The 26,147-nt window shown below is 44.5% G+C and overlaps 1 protein-coding gene across 1 annotated transcript in view; it reads left to right on the top strand.

Annotated features, from left to right (window-relative positions):
• The window catches only part of LOC124622861 (putative methyltransferase NSUN7), a 160,939-nt gene that overhangs the window by 65,162 nt on the left and 69,630 nt on the right, over nucleotides 1-26,147 (top strand). Inside the window, exons 6-7 of the mRNA XM_047148655.1 lie at nucleotides 5,547-5,722; nucleotides 18,723-18,871. Of these exons, the coding sequence (XP_047004611.1) occupies nucleotides 5,547-5,722; nucleotides 18,723-18,871 (325 nt within the window). The remainder of the gene's footprint in view (nucleotides 1-5,546; nucleotides 5,723-18,722; nucleotides 18,872-26,147) is intronic.

The raw sequence follows: 26,147 nt of genomic DNA, 5'->3' as shown, positions 1-26,147 counted from the left end.
CATGACGTTTTCAGTAAAGGCCATACAATACTGTTAATTCATATAAACTTGTAGATTTGGCAAGAAAGCTCGTAACAAAGAGCATGCATTTGGCTGGTACCCTTCGACTAAATCGCAAAGGAAAACCCAAAGAAACTGTAACAACCAAAATGAAACGCGAGGAACTGATTGCAAAAGAGAATAATCAGGGAATTACGGTCATGAAATGGAAAGACAAAATAAACGTTTTGGTTCTTTCCAGCAAACATTAGAGTGAAATGAGCAATGTTTATCTATATAAACGATTTGGGAGACAATCTGAGCAGCCGTCTTCGGTTGTTTGCAGATGACGGTGTCGTTTATCGACTAATAAAGTCATCAGAAGATCAAAACAAACTGCAAAACTATTTAGAAAAGGTATCTGAATGGTGCAAAAAGTGGTAGCTTACCAAAAAGACCGAAAAGTGTGAGGTCATCCACATGAGTGCTAAAAGGAACTCGTTAAACTTCGGTTACACGATAAAACAGTCTAATCTAAAAGCCGGAAATTCAACTAAAGACACCTTCCGTGTCAAAATTTGTACAACTTCAGTTGATCGGTATGAGACGCTCACATCCGTGGGTTGTCAGTACTGGAAGACAAAGAGTAAAATATTCCCCCTCTCATATCCTCTACCCCCGCAGTGGCAGCACCGCTTAACCTCTATCCTTGAGGCAAACGGTGGGTTTTAATTAGCTCACGGCCGAATTTACCAATGTTAATTTAAGTTAAACACGACTTAAAATATTACTGTCTCTGTAAATATTTTTGTTTGTTGCTGAGCAGGAAAACTTCACTCTTAAAAAGCTCTTACTTTTAGTGAGTTTTTGGATATGGCTGTTAGTTGCTAGATGCATTTTATTATAAAATAGAGCTGAGAGGCGCAGGCCGCAAGAATAATCGATTCGCCACAAAGCCATTGCCGCCAAAACAGAAAGCCCAGGAAAATCGGCTCCATGCTCAACGTGTTAAGGGCGTTTGAAATAAAAATGAAATGTTTGCGTTGATATTTTGCTTTGGTCCAACAGAACAGACAACCATGAACTTCATAAATGCGACACAACTACGACCAGAGCTATGGGCCGCAAAAATTTCAAATGTTGAAATGTGTGTGAATTCAAATGGTTCAAATGGCTCTGAGCACTATGGGATTTAACTTCCGAGGTCATCAGTCCCCTAGAACTTAGAACCACTTAAACCTAACTAATCTAAGGACATCACACACGTCCATGCCCGAGGTAGGATTCGAACCTGCTACCGTAGCGGTCGCGCGGTTCCAGACTGTAGCGCCTAGAACTGCTCGGCTTCCACAGCCGGCTGTGTGAATTCCTAAGGGACCAAGCTGCTGAGGTCATCAGTCCCTAGACGTGCACACTATTTAAATTAACTTATGCTAAGAACAACACACACACCCATGCCCGAGGGAAGGCTCAAACCTCCGGCGGGAAAAGCCACGCATTCCGTTACACGGCGCCTCAAACCGCGCGGCCACTAAGCACGTTCCGCGAAAAGTAATGTACACAAAGACCGTAATGAACAAAGGACAGTTGGCAATTGGTTGCGTATATACATGGAAACCACTCATTAGACTGTTCATTACATTCAGGAAGTCATGTAATTCTTCTTCACTCCTACTGCTTAACAGTACTCAATTAGCGTAGGTTACATTTTCATACTTAATTACATATTCGTCTAAATAAAAAGCTCCTATGTCGGCGATTGCTGCTGAAACACTGTCTCCACGTACGCGTACACCATAATTACGGCCGAACCGCACAATAACCCTAGATTGGGTGTGGGGCGGCGGTGGGGTGGGTGGACTACCGTGGCCTATTGTGGGGTTGTGAACCACAGAGGGCTACGACGGGATGAAGCCTCTCCGTCGTTTCTAGGTCCCCAGTTTAATACACAATACACAAATAAAAAGCTCTGTGAAAGCATCTTACTCTGGGCCGGGAGCAGGAAAATTCGCGGAAGGGGCTCTGACACCTGGAAAAACCGAACGTTACGCAGAGTGTCCCATGCTTTAAGAAAGCCGCCCCTCAGTACCAGATACTAAAAGAAACAGAACAGGTGGTATGTCATGTGGTGACACTATGACCCCAGAATATGTTTTAATGAGCTGTGTGTGGTGGGGGAGGGGGGGGTGTATGCCATCTTCGGCGGAGACCTGGAAGAATGCTTTTGCGGATGGAACGCTGGAAAGCCGGATTTCTTTGAAATACACAGACCGCTGTAGATAACATCTGAGAGTGCAATGAGGAACAGCACAGTTTTGGACACCTTTGAAGTTATGGAACGTGACCACCGAGCTCAGGCACTGCTAGACAAAATGTTTAACACAATCTGAAAACCGCCATTAATGGTAACATAAACAATTCGAAGTGTGGAGAAAAACACGGCAGTGCTCACTGAGGTCCATCCTCATTGGCCACAGACAGAGACAGAAAACCGAACGAGGTGGCGCAGTGGCTAGCACAGTGGACTCGCATTCGGGAGGACAACTATTCAATGCCGCGTCCTGCCATCCTGATTTAGGTTTTCAGTGATTTCCCTAAATCGCTCCAGGTAAATGCCAGGATGGTTCCTTTGAAAGGGCACGGCTGGCTTCCTTCCCCGTCTTTCCCTAATCCGATGAGACCGATGACCTCGCTGTCTGGTCTCCTTCCCCAAAACAATCCAACCCAACAGAGACAGAAAGACAGTGAGACATAGTTTTGTCAGTTCCAGGTGCTAGGTAGCTCTTGTTGCTAGTTACGCACGTGACATTGGGGAGAGGGAAGGAGACCAGGGTCTTTTCAGACAGCTTTCCACTGGTCGGCACTTGGAGTGTCTATCGCTTAGCCCATCAAGTTACATGTTAAAAGAAGAATGTAGAGACACGAGTCTTCCTTGTAGAAAGCAGACAGCACAAAATCACTCTTCAGCCAAGTCTCATCTGCCAGGTGTCTTTTCACCAAACCCTCTCTACAGCCAGGTGTCTCTGCAGCTAGGTCCCACAGTGAGCACTTGATGAGCTGGCGACTTAGGCATTTCTCTGGCTGATTCGAATTCAGGTGCATATGCAAATTGTTGCTACGAAACCAATAACTGATTTTGCCACTACTTCAGCTTCCACCTGCAGGTTAGCATGGTGAGATGTAGCAGCTATAGCGAGATGAGCTATAGGGAAACTCAAGTCATTTTTATTGAGACTCGGTAATTTCAGGCTTCATTCTGAAGACTTTTCAGGCGCAAGAGGTTCAATATATTTTAACTCGGGCCATAGATGCAAACGGATACCCTTTTATTGAACTTCCTGTTTTTAACCTTCAGAATACTAAGGGGGCAGGGGGTACTTGTCCCCACTTTTTGAAGACATTGTAATGTAGTTACGTATTTTATATTTTAAAATTTTGAAAAAAAAAAATTTCTTGTACTCGTTCCGTAATTGTTTTAATTTTTTGAGTAAAACTTAAGCCAAAATTTAAGTCCTAGTTGTGGGGCTGACTTTCACAATAAATGACATATTCGTATTGTTAAGTTCAGGACTTTCTATACTGTAGCATTCCTTTCTCTGTACAATCCAGATTTCATGGAAAAAAATGGCTCTGAGCGCTATGGGAGTCAACATCATAGGTCATGAGTCCCCTAGAACTTAGAACTACTTAAACCTAACTAACCTAAGGACATCACACACACCCATGCCGTAGGCAGGATTCGAACCTGCGACCGTAGCAGTCCCGCGGTTCCGGACTGCAGCGCCAGAACCGCACGGCCACCGCGGCCGGCAGATTTCATGGTAGTATGAATCATTGCAGTGATACAGCGTGTGAATGTTACATTCATCTTTAAGTTTTGCACACTAGTGTGTTTAAAAGTTCTGGTACGCCCATACTGGAGTCCGACAATTGGCACGGGCGAGTCCTCAGGAGCCGACAAGCTAACAGTATCTACGCCGCCCCCGCTTCACGGCCCTTTGCTCTCGTCAGCAAAGAGAATTTTTTCTCACGACTAACACTATTGCGACAGACACTGATGTATACAGGTGGTCCTAATACACTACTGGCCATTAAAATTACTACACCTCGAAGATGACGTGCTACAGACGCGAAATTTAACCGACAGGAAGAAGATGCTGTGATATGCGAATGATTAGCTTTTCAGGGCATTCACACAAGGTTGGCACCGGTGGCGACACCTACAACGTGCTGACATGAGGAACGTTTCCAACCGATTTCTCATACACAAACAGCAGTTGACCAGCATTGCCTGGTGAAACGTTGTTGTGATGCCTCGTGTAAGGAGGAGAAATGCATACCATCACGTTTCCCACTTTGATAAAGGTCGGATTGTAGCCTATCGCGATTGCGGTTTATCGTATGGCGACATTGCTGCTCGCGTTGGTCGAGATCCAATGACTGTTAGCAGAATATGGAATCGGTGGCTTCAGGAAGGTAATACGGAACGCCGTACTAGATCCCAACGGCCTCGTATCACTAGTAGTCGAGATGACAGGCATCTTATCCGCATGACTGTAACGGATCCCGCAGTCTCGTCTCCATCCCTGAGTCAACAGACGGGGGCGTTTGCAAGACAACAACCATCTGCACGAACAGTTCGACGACGTTTGCAGCAGCATGGACTATCAGCTCGGAGACCCATGGCTGCGGTTACCCTTGGCGCTGCATCACAGACAGGAGCGCCTGCGATGGTGTACTCAACGACGAACCTGGGTGCACGAATGGCAAAACGCCATTTTTTCGGATGAACCCAGATTCTGTTTACAGCATCATTATCGTCGCATCCGTGTTTGGCGACATCGTGATGTACGCATATTGGAAGCGTGTATTCGTCATCGCCATACTGCCGTGTCACCCGGCGTGATGGTATGGGGTGCCATTGGTTACACGTCTCGATCACCTCTTGTTCGCATTGACGGCACTTTGAACATTAGACGTTACATTTCAGATGTGTTACTACCCGTGGCTCTACCCCTCATTCGATCCCTGCGAAACCGTACATTCCACCAGGATAATGCACGACTGCTTGTTGCAGGTCCTGTACGGGCCTTTCTGGATGCAGAAAATGTTCGACTGCTGCCCTGGCCAGCACATTCTCCAGAACTGTCACCAATTGAAAACGTCTGGTCAAAGGTGGCCGAGCAACTGGCTCGTTACAATACGCCAGTCACTACTCTTGATGAACTGTGGTATGGTGTTGAAGCTGCATGGGCAGCTGACCCTGTACACGCCATCCAAGCTCTGTTTGACTCAATGGCCAGGTGCATCAAGGCCGTTATTACGGCCAGAGGTGGTTGTTCTGGGTACTGATTTCTCAGGATCTATGCAGCCAAATTGCGTGAAAATGTAATCACATGTCAGTTCTAGTATAATATATTTGTCCAATGAATACCGGTGTATCATCTGCATTTCTTCTTGGTATAGCAATTTTAATGGCCAGTAGTGTATGCTGCCCCAGCGGTAGAGTGCGCCCTCCGCTTTTTGGAAGGCCGCAGGTGTTGCTACTGTTGCTGTTGTGTGCGCAGGACCGCACGTTCTGCCTGGGCCCGTCCGCGATGGCGCGCACGCTGCGGAAACTGGAGCTGCGCGGCAGCGTGGCGCAGACGCACATCAACTCGGCGCGCACCACCGCCTACCTGGCCGCCCTCCTCTCAGACGACGACAGCGTCCACAAGCTGCTCGCCTTCGGCGCCGGAGACAGGTCTGCCGCTATAGCACCACTCCACGGAGGGCGGGCTGGCCGCGCTGCAGCCTTTGCACTGAAACAATTACAATCTGTACAAAAAAACATGTAAACGTTGATTTGTACAGTACCGTAAATCTTCGAAAGTTCTTCACCGATTGCTTCGTAACTTTGACACAACATCGCTTTTGAATATTCTCGTGTTTATGTATACTATTTTTAAAAAGGTATTATACAGGGTGGACCATTAATCGTGACCGGGCCAAATATCTCAAGAAATAAGCGTCAAACGAAAAAACTACAAAGAACGAAACTCGCCTAGCTTGAAGGGGGAAACCAGATAGCGCTATGGTTGGCCCGCTAGATGGTGCTGCCATAGGTCAAACGGATATCAACTGCGTTTTTTTTAAATGGGAACCCCCATTTTTTTATTACATATTCGTGTAGTACGTAAAGAAATATGAATGTTTTAGTTGGATCACGTTTTTCGCTTTGTAGTAGATGGCACTGTAATAGTCACAAACATGTGGCTCACAATTTTAGACAAACAGTTGGTAACAGGTAGGTTTTTTAAATTAAAATACAGAACGTAAGTACCTATGAACATTTTATTTCCGTTGTTCCAATGTGATATACACTCCTGGAAATTGAAATAAGAACACCGTGAATTCATTGTCCCAGGAAGGGGAAACTTTATTGACACATTCCTGGGGTCAGATACATCACATGATCACACTGACAGAACCACAGGCACATAGACACAGGCAACAGAGCATGCACAATGTCGGCACTAGTACAGTGTATATCCACCTTTCGCAGCAATGCAGGCTGCTATTCTCCCATGGAGACGATCGTAGAGATGCTGGATGTAGTCCTGTGGAACGGCTTGCCATGCCATTTCCACCTGGCGCCTCAGTTGGACCAGCGTGCGTGCTGGACGTGCAGACCGTGTGAGACGACGCTTCATCCAGTCCCAAACATGCTCAATGGGGGACAGATCCGGAGATCTTGCTGGCCAGGGTAGTTGACGTACACCTTCTAGAGCACGTTGGGTGGCTCTGGATACATGCGGACGTGCATTGTCCTGTTGGAACAGCAAGTTTCCTTGCCGGTCTAGAAATGGTAGAACGATGGGTTCGATGACGGTTTGGATGTACCGTGCACTATTCAGTGTCCCCTCGACGATCACCAGTGGTGTACGGCCAGTGTAGGAGATCGCTCCCCACACCATGATGCCGGGTGTTGGCCCTGTGTGCCTCGGTCGTATGCAGTCCTGATTGTGGCGCTCACCTGCACGGCGCCAAACACGCATACGACAATCATTGGCACCAAGGCAGAAGCGACTCTCATCGCTGAAGACGACACGTCTCCATCCGTCCCTCCATTCACGCCTGTCGCGACACCACTGGAGGCGGGCTGCACGATGTTGGGGCGTGAGCGGAAGACGGCCTAACGGTGTGCGGGACCGTAGCCCAGCTTCATGGAGACGGTTGCGAATGGTCCTCGCCGATACCCCAGGAGCAACAGTGTCCCTAATTTGCTGGGAAGTGGCGGTGCGGTCCCCTACGGCACTGCGTAGGATCCTACGGTCTTGGCGTGCATCCGTGCGTCGCTGCGGTCCGGTCCCAGGTCGACGGGCACGTGCACCTTCCGCCGACCACTGGCAACCACATCGATGTACTGTGGAGACCTCACGACCCACGTGTTGAGCAATTCCGCGGTACGTCCACCCGGCCTCCCGCATGCCCACTATACGCCCTCGCTCAAAGTCCGTCAACTGCACATACGGTTCACGTCCACGCTGCCGCGGCATGCTACCAGTGTTAAAGACTGCGATGGAGCTCCGTATGCCACGGCAAACTGGCTGACACTGACGGCGGCGGTGCACAAATGCTGCGCAGCTAGCACCATTCGACGGCCAACACCGCGGTTCCTGGTGTGTCCGCTGTGCCGTGCGTGTGATCATTGCTTGTACAGCCCTCACGCAGTGTCCGGAGCAAGTATGGTGGGTCTGACACACCGGTGTCAATGTGTTCTTTTTTCCATTTCCAGGAGTGTATGTACCTTTGTGAACTTATCATTTCTGAGAACGCATGCTGTTACAGCATGATTACCTGTAAATACCACATTAATGCAATAAATGCTCTAAATGATGTCCGTCAACCTCAATGCACTTGGCAATACGTGTAACAATATTCCTTTCAACAGCGAGTAGTTCGCCTTCTGTAATGTTCGCACATGTATTGACAATGCACTGACGCATGTTGTCAGGCGTTGTCGGTGGATCACGATAGCAAATATCCTTCAACTTTCCCCACAGAAAGAAATCCGGGGACGTCAGATCCGGTGAACGTGCGGGCCGTGGTATGGTGCTTCGACGACCAGTCCACCTGTCATGAAATATGCTATTCAATACCGCTTCAACCGCACGTGAGCTATGTGCCGGACATCCATCATGTTGGAAGTACATCGCAATTCTGTCATGCAGTGAAAAATCCTGTAGTAACATCGGTAGAACATTACGCACGAAATCAGCATGCATTGCACCATTTAGATTGCCATCGATAAAATGGAGGCCAGTTATCCTTCCTCCTATAATGCCGCACCATACATTAACGCTGATGTTCGATTTGTCGCAGCCATTGTGGATTTTCCGTTTCCCAATAGTGCATATTATACCAGTTTACGTTACCGCTTTTGGCGAATGACGTTTCGTCGCTAAATAGAACGCGTGCCAAAAATCTGTCATCGTCCCGTAATTTCTCATGTGCACAGTGGCGGAACTGTACACGACGTTTAAAGTCGTCGCCATGCAATTCCTGGTGCATAGAAATATGGTACGGGTGCAATCGATATACGTTTTTGAGATTCCCGATTCTCGCACAATTTGTCCGCTACTGATGTGCGGATTAGCAGCGACAGCAGCTAAAATACCCACTTGGGCACCATCATTTGTTGCAGGTCGTGATTGACGTTTCACATGTGGCTGAACACTTCCTGTTTCCTTAAATAACGTAACTATCCGGCGAACGGTCCGGACACTTGGATGGTGTCGTCCAGGATACCGAGCAGCATACATAGCACACGTCCGTTGGGCATTTTGATCACAATAGCTATATGTCAACACGATATCGACCTTTTCCGCAATTGGTAAACGGTCCATTTTAACATGGGTAATATATCACGAAGCTAATACCGTCCGCACTGGCAGAATGTTACGTGATACCAGGTACTTATACGTTTGTGACTATTACAGCGCCATCTACCACAAAGCAAAAAAAGTGGTCCAACTGAAACATACATATTTCTTTACGTACTAAACGAATATGTGATAAAAATGGGAGTTCCTATTTTTAAAAAAACGCAGTTGATATCCGTTTGACCTATGGCAGCGCCATGTAGCGGGCCAACCATAGCTCCATCTGGTTTTCCCCTTCAAGCTACACGAGTTTCGTTCTTTATAGTGTTTTCGTTTGATGCTTATTTCGTGAGATATTTGGCCCAGTCACTATCAGTGGACCACCCTGTATACACCGAAGAGCCAAAGAAACTGGTACAACTGCCTAATATCGCATAGGGCCCCGAGCACGCAAACGTGCCGCAAGGCTGCGTGATATGGACTCGACTAACGTCTGAAGTAGTGCTGGTGGGAACTGACACCATGAATCCTGCAGGGCTGTCCGTAAATCAGTAAGAGTACGGGGGGTGGAGATCTCTTATGAACAGCACGTTGCAAGGTATCCCGGAACGCTCAATATGTTTGGTGGCCATCGGAAGTTTATAAACTCAGAAGAGTGTTCCTGGAGCCACTCTGTAGTAATTCCGGACGTGTGGGGTGTCGCATCGCCCTGCTGGAATAGCCCAAGTCCTCTCAATGCACAATGGACATGAATGGACGCAGGGTAACAGACAGCATGCTTACGTACGTATCACCTGTCAGAGTCGTATCTAGACGTATCAGAGTCCCATATAATTCCAACTGCACCCGCTGCTGACATGCAGGGTCCACGGATTCATGAGATTGTCTCCATACCCGTATAAGTCCATCCGCTCAATACAATTTGAAACGAGACTCTCCGACCAGGCAACACGTTACTGTCGTCAACAGTCTAATGTCGGTGTTGACGGGCCCAGGGGAGGCGTAAAGTTTTGTGTCGTGCAGTCATCAATTGTACATGAGTCGGCCTTCGGCTCTGAAAGCCCATATCGATGGTGTTTCATTGAATGGTTCGCACGCAGACACTTGTTAATGGTCAAGCATTGTAATCTGCAGCAATTTGCGGAAGGATTGCACTTCTATCACGTGAATAATTCTCTTCAATTGTCGTTGGTCCAGTTCTTGCAGGATCTTTTTCCGACCGCAGCGATGTCAGAGATTTGATGTTTTACCGGATTCCTGATATTCACGGTACGCTCGTGAAATGGTCGTACGGGAAAATACCCACTTCATCACTACGTCTGAGATGCTGCGTCCCATCGCTCGTGCGCCGACTATAACACCAGGTTCAAACTCACTAAGTTTTGATGACCTACCATTGTAGCAGCAGTAAACGATCTAAGAACTGCGCCAGACACTTGTTGTCATATAGGCGTTGCCGACCGCAGCACTGTATTCTGCCTGTTTACGTATCTCTGTATTTGAATACGCATGTCTATACCAGTTTCTTTGGCGCTTCAGTGCAAATAATATGTATAAAGGTAAATCCTTATTACCAATAATCTCGAAAGATTCTCTACCGATTTACTTCAGATTTTTACACAATACTCTAATGAACATTTGGATAGACATAGGCTACATATTTTAAATATACACTGATCAGCCAGCACATTATGAGCATCGACCTGCTTCGATATAAACTCATCCAGGCTATAGAAGCGCCACCTGGCGGGGAATTACTTCTAGTCAGATCCAAGCACGGTGCATGTAATAATAGTGAGCGTGCTGTCCATGTGTAGAATGGGAAGCGCGGTTACAGATTATGATGGCACGGAGGCATGACATGAGCATTTCGGAAACTGCTGAACTTACCGAGGGTTCGGAGAGTGCTGTAGTGAGTGGCTTCAACACGTGGCGAAAAAGGTGAAAACACGTCCAGACGTCGTAGACTGGACGGGCCGGTAAAACAGGACAGGCGGCAAACTGTGGCGGAACTAACATCAGACTTTAATGCTGGGCAGAGTACGAGTGTCTGAACACACAGTGCGCCGGCCGGGGTGGCCGAGCGGTTCTAGGCGCTACAGTCTGGAACCACGCGACCGCTACGGCCGCAGGTTCGAATCCTGCCTCGGGCATGGATGTGTGTGATGCCCTTAGGTTAGTTAGGTTTAAGTAGTTCTGAGTTCTAGGGGACTGATGACCTCAGAAGTTAAGTCCCATAGAGCTCAGAGCCGTTTGAACCATTTGAAGACAGAGTGCACCCAACACTCCTAACAATGGGCCTCCACAGACGACGACCCATGCTAGTGACAATGTTAATACCACTACATCGGCATCTACGACTGAAATGGGCACGTGACAATCCATGGGTCCAGTCCAGTGGAGATCGTGCAAGGTGCCATGAGGGCCGAGGAGTATGGTACACTGGTTGCAGACCACGTACACCCCTTCATGACGATCGGCAGTGGCATTTTTCAACCAGATAACGCGCCATGTCACAAGGCCAGGAGTGTGATGCAGTTGTTTGAGTAACACTGTAGAGACTTCCAATTGATGTGCTGGCCCCCTAACTCGTCAGACCTGAACCATATCGAACAAATCTGAGATGTGATTGAACGTGGCGTCAGAGTTGATCGACGCCCTCCCAGAAATTTACGGAGTTAGGTGACTTGTGTGTGTAGATGTGTTGCCAGCTCCCTCCAGCTACCTAGCAAGGCTTTATTGCTTCCATACCACAAGGCATCCCCACTTTTATCCGTGCGAAACGTGGACATACCGGCTATAAGGTAGGTGGTCATAATGTTCTGGCTGATCAGCGTATGCAATAAATCAAAATACAGGGTGGTCAGGAACAGTCTCAAGAACTTGTAACGGTGTCGCAGGCTAGGTCGTGTTGAGAAACAATTGTTAAGAAAAACTTCGGTGATTTGCGCCGTTTCCGAGTTAATTAGCATTGAAGTTAGTTAGCCAGGCCGTTGTGCGCGCAAATTCAAGTTGCCCACCAGAGATGGTATCGTCAAGCGTGTGCTTCACTTGGTTTCCTAAAACCGAAGAAGTGGGCGATATAAAAATTGGACATGGGGCAGTAATAACGATCGAACCTGAGCCAAAGCCTGAGTAGTGTCGTCCGATGTCATTTACGCTGTGAGAACAACTGTCATTAATTCCATCTGGCAGTCCACTTGAATTTGCGCACGCAACTGCCTGACCGGCTAACGTAAATGCTAATTAACTCGGAAACGGCATAACGTATCGAACTTTTTTCTGAACAATTATTTCTCAGCACAGTCTAACCTGCAACACCATTACAAGCTTCTCATACTTTCTGTTCACCCTGTAATATATAAACGGGAGACATTATTACCAAAAAACCTTAGAAAGTACTCGACAGATTTATTTCAAATTTTTACACGCTACTGTAATAAGCATTTGGACACGTACAAGCTATATATTTTAATATATACAATAAACAAATAAATGAATATATAATACCTTTATGTTGTAGGCAAACAGGGAATTTGTGTTTATGGTTTATCACTTATGATTAAAATACTACTACAGAATCTGAAATTGCAACAACAATAACAAGACTCAAGGCCAGAGAGAGGAGGGAAAAGGAGACGGATAGAAGAGTGGGAGGAAATGGACACAGAAAGCAGAAGATGAACACAGAGAGGTCGGAGGAGGAGGTGGAGAGTGAGGGAGGAGGCGAAGATGGACATAAAAAGGGGGTAGGAGGTGATGGATAGAAAGAGTGGAAGAGAGAGGGGGCAGTAGCAAATGGAGAGAGGGGGGGGGGGGGGAAGGAGAAAATGGACAAAGAGAAGGGCGAGGAGGAAAGGACCGTGGCAGGTTGGTGAAGAAGACTACAACGTATATCCCATATATTTCCTTACAAATTTTTTTTCTTTTCCTTCTAACGAGACTGAGCCGCAGAAAATATTGACTGGAAACAGGTAGGTTCCATAGAAAACATTTAGGAAGAAAAATATGAGAGTATGTTTATGCCAATATTATAGTGATGCCATTTATATTTTCTTTATTATGAGGATGATGTGATGGCGGATACTTATCTCAACCTGCTGTGGTAAGTATTGGGAGGATATAATCTGAATAAGGATGTGAAATATCCATGTGTAAAAGAACTGATTTGATGTGGGTTTGAGGAGATGAGTGGAATCTTTTCAGCAAGGTGAGAGTGGGTCCGAGTCTCCACATCTGAAGGCATAGGTAGAAAGGTTATCGATCCAAATTACACGCGGGAAGACAGAGAGAGTTTGGAGTTGAAGGTAATGTAGGACGTCCTGTCACAGGCACACCAGCAGGTAAGGGTTTTCAAGGTTTGGGAGGGTGGACTACGGGATGTTCCGTCTCATGATTATGGAAGATGCAGAAGAGGCGAAGGCTTTTGGGGAAATACGGGTACAGGATGCGAACGGGAGACGGTTGTCGGATACAGAAAATGAAAGCGTGCGCGACACTCCAGGATTTAGAGGGAACAATAAAAGTTGGAAGTATTGTTTGTTTCATGGTATGTCATTATAGGCAGCCCACTCAAATAATCAGAGAATAAGAACGTTTATACAATTTGACAAGAGCATGTTTTCTGCATGAACGAAGAGAGAAACTTGGAATCGATTTTAATTCAAGCATCGTGAAAACCGACACGAGAGCCTCTTCCATATTTTCATGCAGGACTGTGTACACAGTTACCACGGTAATGCCAACTATGGACGCTTTATCTTTCACACTTTATCGGTGCTCCTCCAAATCAAGTCTCTCCTGACGTGATGACCATGTTGTCTTACCGGCTGGTGCGAGGCCTAAATCGTTTTGGTTCATTGCCACACGACCTTCGGCTTTCTTTGAACTGCCGCACCCACGGACGTACGTCCATTACAATTCTCACTTAACTGTTGATGGAGTTCAATGGGTCGCAAGTGGAGGAAACGTATGGTGCTGCGCTGTTCTTGTGCTTAGTACGTCACCATTTCTAGCCTCAAAATCGCTCCTCACTCTCGGCGCAGCCGCTAGTGCCCTGTGTTACAGTGGACCCATCTGTTGCTCGCATATACAAAGAATGCCCGCGTGAGAAATCGCGTGTTTCTATCTGCTTCCTATGCTGAGAAATAAATTCGACGGCCGTAGAATTCGAATGCCCGTCGAGCCAATGCTGGTTGCAGGAGGCGTCAAAATACAACGCGTACATATCAGAGCTGGATGTTGGATTAACGGTTAATAGAAAAGCAGCAGCGTTGCTGGAGGCTGGTGACATTGCAGTTAAAGCTCGTTGCACAAGAAAAAGAGGCCTGTGGACATAAGCTCACCTGCGGCTCTAGCCCCAGCAGTCTTGAATGCTAAAATGTTCCTTCAGAATCAGCTCTCAAAATCGGGCGTTAGTCTGTATGACCATTTGAGTGCTTTGATAAATAAAATACTTTCAGAGAAGCCAGAAAACATAATGGAAGGATTTGAAGAGTACAGCCGAACCTTGAAAGAAAAATGGTTCAGATCAGCTGCAGATTGTCTTCAGGACCAATATATCATTCGTAACTATCCAGATTACACACAGATGCTCATCACGACCAAAATTTGTGACTTATAATGGTACGGTCAAAACCATATCAGATCGTTAGATTCGATTACCTTAAACCAAAAAATACTAATTTCAGAATTTTTTCGCGTCACATTTGATCTGATGGCATTTTCAAAAATGTCAAGAAATTTTATCAAGCGATATCATACGTATACGTTCGATTTTTGGAATATAGTTAAATAATAGCTTTAAGACATCAAAAACACGTTTCTCAGACCCCTGTAGCATAGCACAAACGTGAGAAATCATTTGGTAAAATAAAAAAAGAAAACAAAAGCAAAATCTTAGCAAACCGTCTGAAAATCTGTTCCACTAGTTAATTTTCGTCGATTAATGGGCAAATATAATTTTTCAGAAGAAAATATGAGCACCTTCCATTTTGAGGCGAAGACATTAAAAAAATTACCGATCGGTAGGAAAGCATTACGTTAGAAAACTGGTGGATGTGATAAGTTGTCCATATGCAGAAAAAATTGGTCTGATACAAATTTAGTGAGACACCGTACTAATTAGATAACTTTTCGACACTCAAAAATCATTACCAGATTAAGATGTATGAAAGATAATGTTGTAAACCAATGAATAAGCTGCAGCCCTCAAATTCTGATACGAATAATAAAGAACTTTTTAAACAAATTGCAAAAAATTAATTGGGATAAAGTTCTGAATATACAGTTTATTCAAAGACAAAAAATTGAACGCCTTTAATCATTCTCGGACTCATCAACATTATAAGCATCACCAAAATCGCTCTCTAGGTCATTACTAGTATCTTCTATGCCTTCTTCTGAAAAACATATATAGTTTGTCAAAATTACTCATTTCTTTATAAAAATCTTATAGTAAAATTCATGTCAGCTATACCTTTTGTGGATGTCGATCTTCCTCTAACATAATGTCGCTTATTTCTCGTAACTGCCTACCTGATAATAACGAAAATTCGAAAGCTTTGGGTTTTGCATCTGTAAGATTTTTCGTGTGAGCGTTGCTCCACATTTACGATATATATGTTATTTTCACTAAACGCTATTTCAATTGTGTTTTACACGGCGATAGGTAAATCCAGATTTAGAGCTGCAGAAGAATGTTCACTATTCATTTTATATTCTTGCGTAAAAATGTTTAATCCAACCGAATTGACATCAATAATTTTTTTCGTCGTTCAATCTACACGTGAATTCTTCTAAGACGTTTAGCACTTTTCCATTGTCAGAAGTATATCTGCCAAATATGTAAAGCTTCTTCCCTCTTGCGAGAGAATGCAGGACTGCAATCGCAGCCAGCCGTAGCATGAAAAGCAGGTAAAGATTTTGCTAGAGCAGTGCGATTGTTTCACACAGACGCGAAACATCAATGTAACGGCGGGAATTACAAATGCCAGCATCAGTCCGAATCTTTAAGAAACTTTTTACGAATTCCATATTCCCAAGTTTAATAATTAAAATATCAGATGTGAATATTGAGTAGATACTCGACCTCGTTAAGTAATTTGACAAATAACAATCTTAGTGTTTGCTTCCTCGTGTTGCTGACAAGATCTTCATTAATTCTTTGAGTAACATATTCAACCCAGTATTCGTAGCACTTGTCGCGATTATAGATGGTGTTGTTCGCGATAATTTGTGCCATGACCTGTTGTGACCCAATATTAAATAAAGATTCGACAGAGCTATTTTAAATTTTATATTTTTCAATTCGTCTGCGAAATCCGGGGATCTAACTTGTTGCGATCGTGAGATATGAGTCGAGGGACAAGAACTTCACAAGTAGATAGTAGCTCTCAACATAGAGGGCGCTGGAACGTTATTTTCGTTTTTAGAAGTATAGGCGACTTCGAAAATGGCTGAAAACAAACATTTCCGTAGTAAAACGACAGAATCTGTCTACATTTTTAATATCAGACGTATTGTGATTTTTTTTTCTGACGTAAGAGAAATGGACCCCCGCAGAACTGTGATATTTTTGACCATTACTGACCACATAGTCGGATTCAGGATCAACTGGTCTGATGATTTTACGATTGCAGGGCAGCAACTTGAGTTAATCAATACAATTGAAAAACAGCTGAATTTGCGAATTTACTTTTATTTACTTGGTGACTGGTTTCGGGTCGGGATCCATTTTAAAAATCATCCAGATAATCAAAATGGTATTTCGCAAAATATAAGAACCATGTAAGATAACAAACATATACGTATAACAAAGCGCTAATAAATGAACACTCCAGAGCATACAGAGTGTAGAGCATACAGATAACTCTGGAGGTGCAGTCAGTATGGTCTGTACTGTTCATTTGCACTTTGTTTTACATATGTGTTTGTTACATTGACATGGCTCTTATATTTTGGACGATATCATTTTGACTGTCGGGATAATTTGAAAATAGGTATCGACCTGAAACCAGTCACTAAGTAAATAAAAGTGAAATTCATAACTTAAGTTGTTTTTCGGTTGTACTGTCTAACGATTTTGTACGGTTTTAGCCGTAAAACGATGAGACACGGTTTTTGTCGTGGGCTCTCATACTATAACTTCCGGAGGCGACTCTTAAGCTGAATGATTTCTTCTTCTTCTTCCGTATCCGTATGCACCAATTATATCTTCCCTCCCCAGTAATTAGCAACGGAGGTTGCTTTGTCATTGACTTTCAAAATATCGTCTTTAGTGCATGTTATAGACATATCTGTGCAAATCAATAGGTGGTCCAAGTCCTGTATTGCTCCGCATTCACACCTATCGATATCACTGTAGCCCCATTTAAATAGGTTTGATTTGCACCCAGTTACTCCAGTGCGCAGCCGGTTTAATGACCTCCAAGTTGTAAAAGGTAGTTGAAATCCTGCAGATCCCTCCTCGAGTAGTTCCATTGTGGAGTGTGGCACCATTTCTTCCCAGAGAGAAAGCCGCCTTGCGACGGGCTTGGTGGCGAGCTCTTCAGTAGTTTCAATGAAACTCCTGCGGGATTTCAGCCAGACACGTTGTTTTCGGCGCATATGCATCGGGTGTCGAGGATCCTTCTTTTGTTTTGATCTTTCGATCTCGGCGGCTACTTCTCTGCGGATAGTGGGTGGTGCTATGCCTATGATGGGATAAATTTTGTCGTTAGGAGTTGGTTTGAGGCATCCTGTGGCAATACGTACAGTTTCGTTTACGGCGACGTCAACTTGCTTAGTGTGAGCAGAGTTCCTCCAAACTGGCTGAGATACTCAGCGCCAGATCCGTGGTGCGCAAAACGTGTGGTTGAGCTCCCGACGATGAACCTGTTAGCTTCCGCAGTATACTGTTCCTGGCACAGACCTTTTTTTTTAGTGTTGTGACAGTGCTAATTGAAAGTAAGCGCTCTATCCAATGTTACTTCCAGGCATTTTGGGGTGTTTGTATGCTTCAACTCTTCCCCTTGCCACATGACTCAGAGTTTCCGTTTGGCTTGTTTGTTCCTAAGATGGAAGGCGGATGCTTGAGATTTACTAGGGTTTGGTTTGAGATTATTGCCTTCGTAGTAGATAGCAGGTTCTGTTAAGGCTCCTGTGAGATTCTCCTCCACTTCTTCAAAAGTTTTATCCTGTGTGGCCACTGCTGCATCATCGGCATAAATGAACATTCGTGTCTGGTGGCTGATGGGAAGGTCATTCGTATAGATGTTAAATAATTTTGGAGACACTACCCTGTGCAAGTCCATTTTTCTGTGTCCTCCATCGGCTTTTTTTAGATTGTAAGATTGCAAAAAAATGGTTCAAATGGCTCTGAGCACTATGCGACTTAAGTTCTGAGGTCATCAGTCGCCTAGAACTTAGAACTAATTAAACCTAACTAACCTAAGGACATCACACACATCCATGCCCGAGGCAGGATTCGAACCTGCGACCGTAGCGGTCGCTCGGCTCCAGACTGTAGCGCCTAGAACCGCACGGCCACTCCGGCCGGCTGTAAGGTTACATAGTAGCGTCTGTTCTGTAGCATGCTTTGCACGAACATAGAAAGAGTGTGGTCCTTAATGACATTATACACTTTCTGGGTAAGCAACTTATGGTTAACTGTGTCATATGCGGCACTGAGATCCAGGAATGCGACCCCAGTTACTTCAGCTGAATGATTTGGGAATAAAATATCTGGACTTCGATTACAGTGAGCACTACTGCCACAGCGTAACTGACGGCTGTACACCCAAACTCAGCTCCATTAGGTATTCAGATCATTCCGTATTGGAAGATTCCATACCAAAAATAAACCTGGACAACCTAGCTAAGGAAGTGACGGTGTTTCAGGAAGGAGGAGTACGAGGCGTACCTGCGGGCGCTGGGAGTGCAGAACGTGGAGGTGCACGCCGAGAGCTTCGTGGAGGCGGCGGCGCAGCACACGGCCTCTGCCAGGGCTGCCGAGGAGGACACGGAGACCGCCGTCTCCGAAGACATCGGTGAGAGGGCGCCCACCACATAAAAGGAGAGATCAAACTGTTACAAACGTATTCACTTTGCCCAAAGGCCAAAGAGTTTCACTCGCCTCAGCTCCATTAGATACTCAGATCTTTCAGTATTGGAAGAATCCATACCAAAAATAAAGCTGTAAAACCATCGTGACTGTCTGTTCGGCTTTGAACACGCTAATATCTACATATACATCTACATATATACTCCGCTAGCCACCAAGCGGTGTGTGCTGGAGGGCACAATTCGCGCCACAGTCATATTTCCCTCCCTCTGTTCCGCTCGCGGATCGCGCAAGGGAAAAACGACTGTCTGAACGCCTCAGTACAAGCTCTTATTTCCCTTATCTTTGAATGATGATCACTACGTGATTTGAAAGTTGGCGGTAATAATATATGCTCTGCATCCTCGGTGAAGATTGGATTTCGGAATTTAGTGAGCAGCCCCTTCTGTTTAGCGCGTCGTCTACCTGCAAGTGTGTCCCACTTCAAACTTTCTATGGGATTTGTAACGCTCTCGCGATGGCTAAATGTACCAGTCACGAATCTTGCCGCTCTTCTTTGGACCTTCTCAATCTCTTGAATCAGGCCCAACTGGTAAGGGTCCCATACAGACGAACAATACTCCAAGACTGGACGAACTAACGTATTGTAAGCTATTTCCTTTGTTGAAGGACTCCATCGCTTCAGGCTTCTACCCATAAACCGCAATCTAGAGTTCGCCTTTCCTGTTACTTGTGTAATCTGATCATTCCATTTTAGATCATTTCGAATAGTCACACTCAGATACTTGACTGATATTGCCGCTTTCAAAGACTGATCATTTATTTTGTACTCATATGGTACATTAATGGGGATTTTCGCCTTGTTATACGCAGTAGGTTACACTCACTAATATTGAGAGATAACTGCCAGTCATTACACCACGCATTTATTTTCTGCAAATCCTCATTGATTTGTTCACAACTTTCATGTGATACTACTTTCCTGTAGACTACAGCATCATCGGCAAACAGTCTTAGGCCGCTGTCAATACCATCAACCAGATCGTTTATGTAAAGCGTAAAAAGCAGAGCACCTATTACGCTGCCCTCGGGCACACCTGAAGTTACTCTTGTTTCTGTTGAAGTTACCCCGTACAGGGAGACATACTGCTCCCTGTCTGTTAGAAAACTTTCTATCCAACCGTTTACGCCATTGGACAGACCGTAAGCGCGCACTTTTTGTAGCAAGCGACAATGCGGAACTGAGTCGAAAGCCTTTCGATAGTCGAGAAATATGGCATCAACCTGGGAGCCGGTATCTAGAGCCTATTGTATTATCATGCACAAAGAAGGCCAGCTGTGTCTGGCATGACCGCTGTTTCCTAAAACCGTGCTGGTTTCTGCAGATGAGCTTCTCACAATCTAGAAAGGTCATTATATCTGAACACAAAATATGTTCCACGATTTTACAACAGATCGATGTCAGTGAAATTGGCCGGTAATTAGGTGCATCCGATTTTCTACCCTTTTTGTAGATTGTTATGACCTGGGCCTCCTTCCAGTCCCGTGGAACTTTCCGCCGTTCCAATGATCTCTGATAGATGACGGATAAGAATGGTGCTATATTTGTAGCATAGTCAACATAGAATCTTACGGGGATACCGTCTGGGCCAGATGCCTTTCTGGCGTCTAAGGATCTTAACTGTTTTACAATCCCAGATACACTAAACACTATGTCACCCATCCTTTCGTTTGTTCGTAAATTGAAAGGGGGAATGGTGCTGCAGTCCAAAATTACTAGACGCATTTTCATGTTGTTTTCGCAGGTAACTTGAGAATAGTTTGGGGCACTGTATAAGATCGCGGAAAAAGAGATACCCTAATTTAAAGTTTTACTAAAACTTTCTTGCCTGTCTATCTGTCTGTTTTAACACGCTAACCTCTAAAACAGTACTTTGAGTATAGCTTTGGGTACCGTACAGGCTATACTTAATCAAAATCGGACCACGAAAGAAAGACATCCATACATATTATAAAAAAGTATATATGTTGCACATCTCCTCCGAAATCACCGGACCGATTTTAGCCAAACTTGGTACAACACATATCACTTACTGTCTGCATCCGATTTTCTACCCTTTCTGAGAAGAATCGCTTTGGGAGATTTTTATTTTATTTAACCGTATGGCTAGGGCCTCCCACCGGGCAGGTCGTTCGCCGGGTGCCCGTCTTTCAATTTGACGCCACTTCGGCGACCTGCAGTCGATGAGGATGATAGGATGATGATGACAGCACAACACCGAGCCTCTGGGCGGAGAAAAATCCCCGACCCAGCCGGGAATCGAACCCTGGCCTAAAGGATTGACAATCCGTCACGCTGACCACTCAGCTACATTTTGTTCGCTGTTGATCGTTGTGTTTGGTCGTTGCGGACGTCACATGACATCCGTTCAAGTTCGTTTGTTGATCCTTCCACTTAGTTTTTTTATTGCAAAGGCCAACCAGCTCTCCGACCGAACCCGCTGAGCTACCTTGTCAGCACTACCGGGGCGGACAGCTTTGGGAGTGAGAACCACTTACCTATCAAAGGAATGAGGGTGGGGATGAAAAAGAAGTGTAGGCGAATACCTAGATTTTATTCTTCCACTATTTGAGAACGAGAGCACTTAATGCCTTGCAATAAACTTACACATAACATCAATCCTTTACGAAACTTTTTCTCGCGTAGATCTTCCACAAAATGACGAAAGGAAAAACGTTTATCGCTAACTGGACTTTCCCGCTACATACACTGAAACTGCCTCACACTTTAATTTATTATTTCTTAACTAGTAACTGTATTCCCACCACATTATGCAAAAAGTGTTCAATTATAACACTGAACACATGTGCAAAATTATATAATTGTTTGACACTTAGTTCAGTATATACGACGTCATAAACACTGAGCTGTGGCAACAAAACTGCCACATCATGCACGAAGTTTAAATTTATTATTAATAACCAAAGTCCCGGGTTCGATTCCCGGCGGGGTCAGGGATTTTCTCTGCCTCGTGATGACTGGGTGTTGTGTGATGTCCTTAGGTTAGTTAGGTTTAAGTAGTTCTAAGTTCTAGGGGACTGATGACCATAGATGTTAAGTCCCATAGTTCTCAGAGCCAGAGCCAATAACCAAAGAACCGATTTCAGTGAAATTTGGTAAAGAGACAGCTTGAACCCTTAGGAAGAACACAGACTACTTGAGAAAGTGTGTAGTAAAAAATACTTACTGATCTGAAGAATATTATGCCAATCAGAGATAATGTTTACTCTTTGGATTTTGAACTACTCGTACGTCATATTTGTCGAAATGCTTATACTCTTTGATATGTGTGCTACGTGATACAATTCAAAGTAATGAATACAATGCTTGTACGAGCTTCGATGTGTTTAATCCATACTTCCACACTACTTGAATAGCACGATGCGTAGTGCACAGTCCTGTCCATGCCCCTTTGTATGCACTGCTCGCAGCGATGCTGTGCACGTCGACGCATCGTGGGTTGGGTGGAACAGCTTGGGAAGGGGGAGAGCGGGGAGTGCATGTTATTGCAGGTACAGTAGTTCACTTATTCATCGTCACTCATCGTAACAAAACTACTGGTACGCGAGCATAGCTACAGGCAACAGCTAGTGGTAAATATTTTAGGAAGTGATAGTATAGAAAAGGCGTGAGACGAGGATGTGCTCTTTTTCCTCTTATATTCAATCTTGCGTCCAGAAAGCTATACACCAAGTTTGTGGAACTGCTCAGTCAGGGATCAAAATTAATGACCAGGTGATGTGTTGTGCAGATGATGCTGCTGTTACCACAGAGGCGAAAGAGGGTCTAGAGGAGGTTCTCACCATAATGGAAAGGATTTTCTTTACTTAATATGGTATGAGAATAAAGAAGCGATAAACTAAAGTTAGGGTATGCAGTACAGCTCTCTCTCCCCCCCCCCCCCCCCCCCCAACCCAAGAAGAATATGGAAAATTTTAAGTTGACAAACAAGAATAACTCCAAAAGCAAGCTTGGGAACCCCCATTTATTATTGCAGAATCAGTCAAAAAAAAAAAAATAACCCACACACATTTTGTCTTAAACATTTGATTTTATTCTTGGTAGTTGGCGCTGTATTCAAGAAAATCCATGTTCTCATTTTTGCGTGGAAAATGGTTACGGATAAACAAAAAATACTTATTTACTTCAGTTTGGTTAGTTAGTTAGCTAGTCAGATGATTTGTTTGTTAATTAAAAGTTGTGGGGCCTCATGACCACGAAACAAACAAAACTTATCCGAGACTACGGAAAAAATTAATATTTGGATCAACATTTGTAAAACTCTAATTCCTCTCACCGAAGCCCCATCCTATGGGAAGAGAGGGAGAGTTTTAGTTTTAGCGAATCAAAATTTACGAAGTAAATAAGTATTTTTTATTTATACGCAACCATTTTCCACGCAAAAAATGAGAACGTGGATTTTCTTGAATTACAGCGCCAAGTACCAAGAATAAAAACAAATGTTTAACACAAAATTTACGTAGGTTTTTATGTAGAATCTGATTCTGCAATAAAAATGGGGGTTCCCATTTGAACTTTTAAAGCTGCCTCTCGTCCCACCCCCAGGGGGCTGGGGTGGCGGGCTAATTTTAGCACCAGCAGATGTCCCCCTCGAAAATAATCAACTTAGGATTCTACACATTTTTTCGTATGAAGCTTATTTTTGGAGTTATTCTTGTTTGTCAACTTTAAATTTACACCCTGTATAAGAGAGGAGATAGAAATGAGAGAGGCATTAACCTATTTAAGAAGTAAGATTACAGTGAATGGTATAAGTGAGAAATAAATTGCGAGCCGAATACAAAAGGTCAAAATTCCATTTTATTTAAGAAAGAACTTACTCACCAGCAAGAACATCAGTCTGGGCGTAAAAATCGGATTAGGAAAGGATTTGTTTGGTGTGTGACCCTATACGGGTGTGAAAAATGGCTCTGAGCACTATGGGACTTAACATTTGAGATCATCAGTCCCCTAGAACTTAGAACTACTTAAACCTATCTAACCTAAGGACATCACACACATCCATGACCGAGACAGGATTCGAACCTGCAACCGTAGCAGTCGCGCGTTTCCGGACTGAAGCCCCTAGAACCGCTCGGCCACCGCAGCCGGCTCGAGTGTGAAACCTGGACAATACCAAAACAAAAGAAAAGATGGGTAGAAGACTTGGAGACGTGATGCTGCAGAAGGATGTTGAAGATCAGCTGGAGAGACAGAGATACCAATGAAGAGGTTCTGAGAAGAGCGCAGGAAACCGGGTCTCTGTAGAGTCACATCGAAAGGAGAAGATACAAACTCGTAGGACACATTTTAAAACAGAATAACATCGCTGTGACAGTACCAGAAGAAATCGCCGAGGACGGCCAATGATGCCGTACACGCAGCAGATTATGAATGATGTGGGGTGCACTATATGATGATGATGAGGTCCCACGCTCCGAGGAGCGTAGGGGGCGATGCGGGAGACTCCTACTGCCGTACTAGGCATGGTCCTAGTTTTGCCATTACCGTCCTCCGTCCGTAATGGGGATGAATTATGATGATGAAAACGACAAAACAACACTCAGTCATCCCGAGACAGGAAAAATAGCTGGCCCCGCCGGGAATCGAACCCAGGAGCCCGTGTGAGGGAAGCGAGAACGCTACTGCAAGACCACGAGCTGCGGACATGCACTATATACGGGGGGTTGAAAAGGAAGGCAGCCTGAAGAGGGGAAATGAAGTACTGCTACAAACCCATCTCAGAGTTGAACACTGAAGAGAGAGAAAGTAGAGACCAGCGGTCGTCTAACTGCGGCCCACGGTTCTCAGCCGTATTTGACAATAACATGCATGTAGCAACTAACAGCCGAATCTAAAAACTTCAACTAACGTTGAGAACTTGTAAACAGTGTGTAGTTTTCCTGCTCAGTAAGAAAGAAACATGCTGACAGGGGCAGTATTATTTTAAGATGTTGCGACCGAACCGCCGAATCTTTCCATCAGTAAATGGGGTATGTTCTCAACTGACTCGGTTGTTTTAACCCCCTCCACTGACGGAATGACCCGCTTCCTAATTCTGTATGTATAAAGCCAATACGGACTTGTAGCTGTCACGCCTTTGCGCTTACTGCTACGTATTTAAACCGTAAATAGCTCAGTCCTAATGGTAAGAGGTAGTAGTGAATTCACGTTGTTAATCTTTGAAGACAGCACAGCTGCCACAAGCTCAACTCACTTTTACTCCACTCCTACCCTCGCCATTGCACCACATTAACTAGGTGCTACATGGACCTTGCTAAATTCACTTGCGTATACATTTTTGACCGTTACTCGCCAGTATTTACCTAATGATAAGTACACTCCTAACCGGACTATTTCCCAAAGAGCTGTGATGATTGAACGGGTTCGATCCACGGCCTACAGTGCCCTACAGTTCACACGGTAACACTGCCTACCTGACCCACTTAACTTGGTAGTGAGCTTATGTATCCAATCACCACTGCTAGCAGCAGTGGATAATCCTATCAGCACGACGAGAGCAGCAGACTTACCGTCGAATCCTCCTGAAAATACTTATAACTACGGTCGCCAGCTCTGAAGGAGCAAATGACTAAATCAGTTTTTTGGCTCGTTTCAAAATGAAACGGCTTGAGTTGAATTTAAACTTAATTCTGAATATTACTATTTCTGATCATTCTAGGTGATTCTACAAAGCAATTACTCTCTCAATTTCTGTGCGTTGGCTTGGTAATTACCACCAAGACAACTTATGCAACTTAGGTTAACAAAATTCTATCCTTCAACTTATTTAATGATTTTGGATATTACTCTTTGGACAATTGATATAGAATTAGTTAAGTGACTTTACTTGAAAGGTTACTCAGAAAAATTTAAGTAACTATAAATAGGCGACTCATTCTGGTGTGACCATTGCTCTTTTCAACATTCTTATACGCTAAAGTATTCTACACCCAAAAGAATTGTAAATGAAAGAGGCGATGGTGGCCTCAGTCTGATTTCACTACACTATGTTTCAGGTTACTACACTTTACAATGAACAACATGCGTCGTAATTTTACTCATTACTATATTCTGTCTTCTGCACTTGCACAAAAGAAAACTGGTATTCTCCTTTTACATGTATACAAAGTTCGACTTAACAATTGCAAGCAGTCTTGCCTTGGGTAGACGTGTCGGTGCTGGTGGTGAGATGCATGTG

This window comes from Schistocerca americana, chromosome 7 (genome assembly GCF_021461395.2).
Source record: "Schistocerca americana isolate TAMUIC-IGC-003095 chromosome 7, iqSchAmer2.1, whole genome shotgun sequence".
Taxonomy (NCBI): Eukaryota; Metazoa; Arthropoda; class Insecta; order Orthoptera; family Acrididae; genus Schistocerca; species Schistocerca americana.
This window is presented reverse-complemented; position numbering and strand designations above follow the sequence as displayed.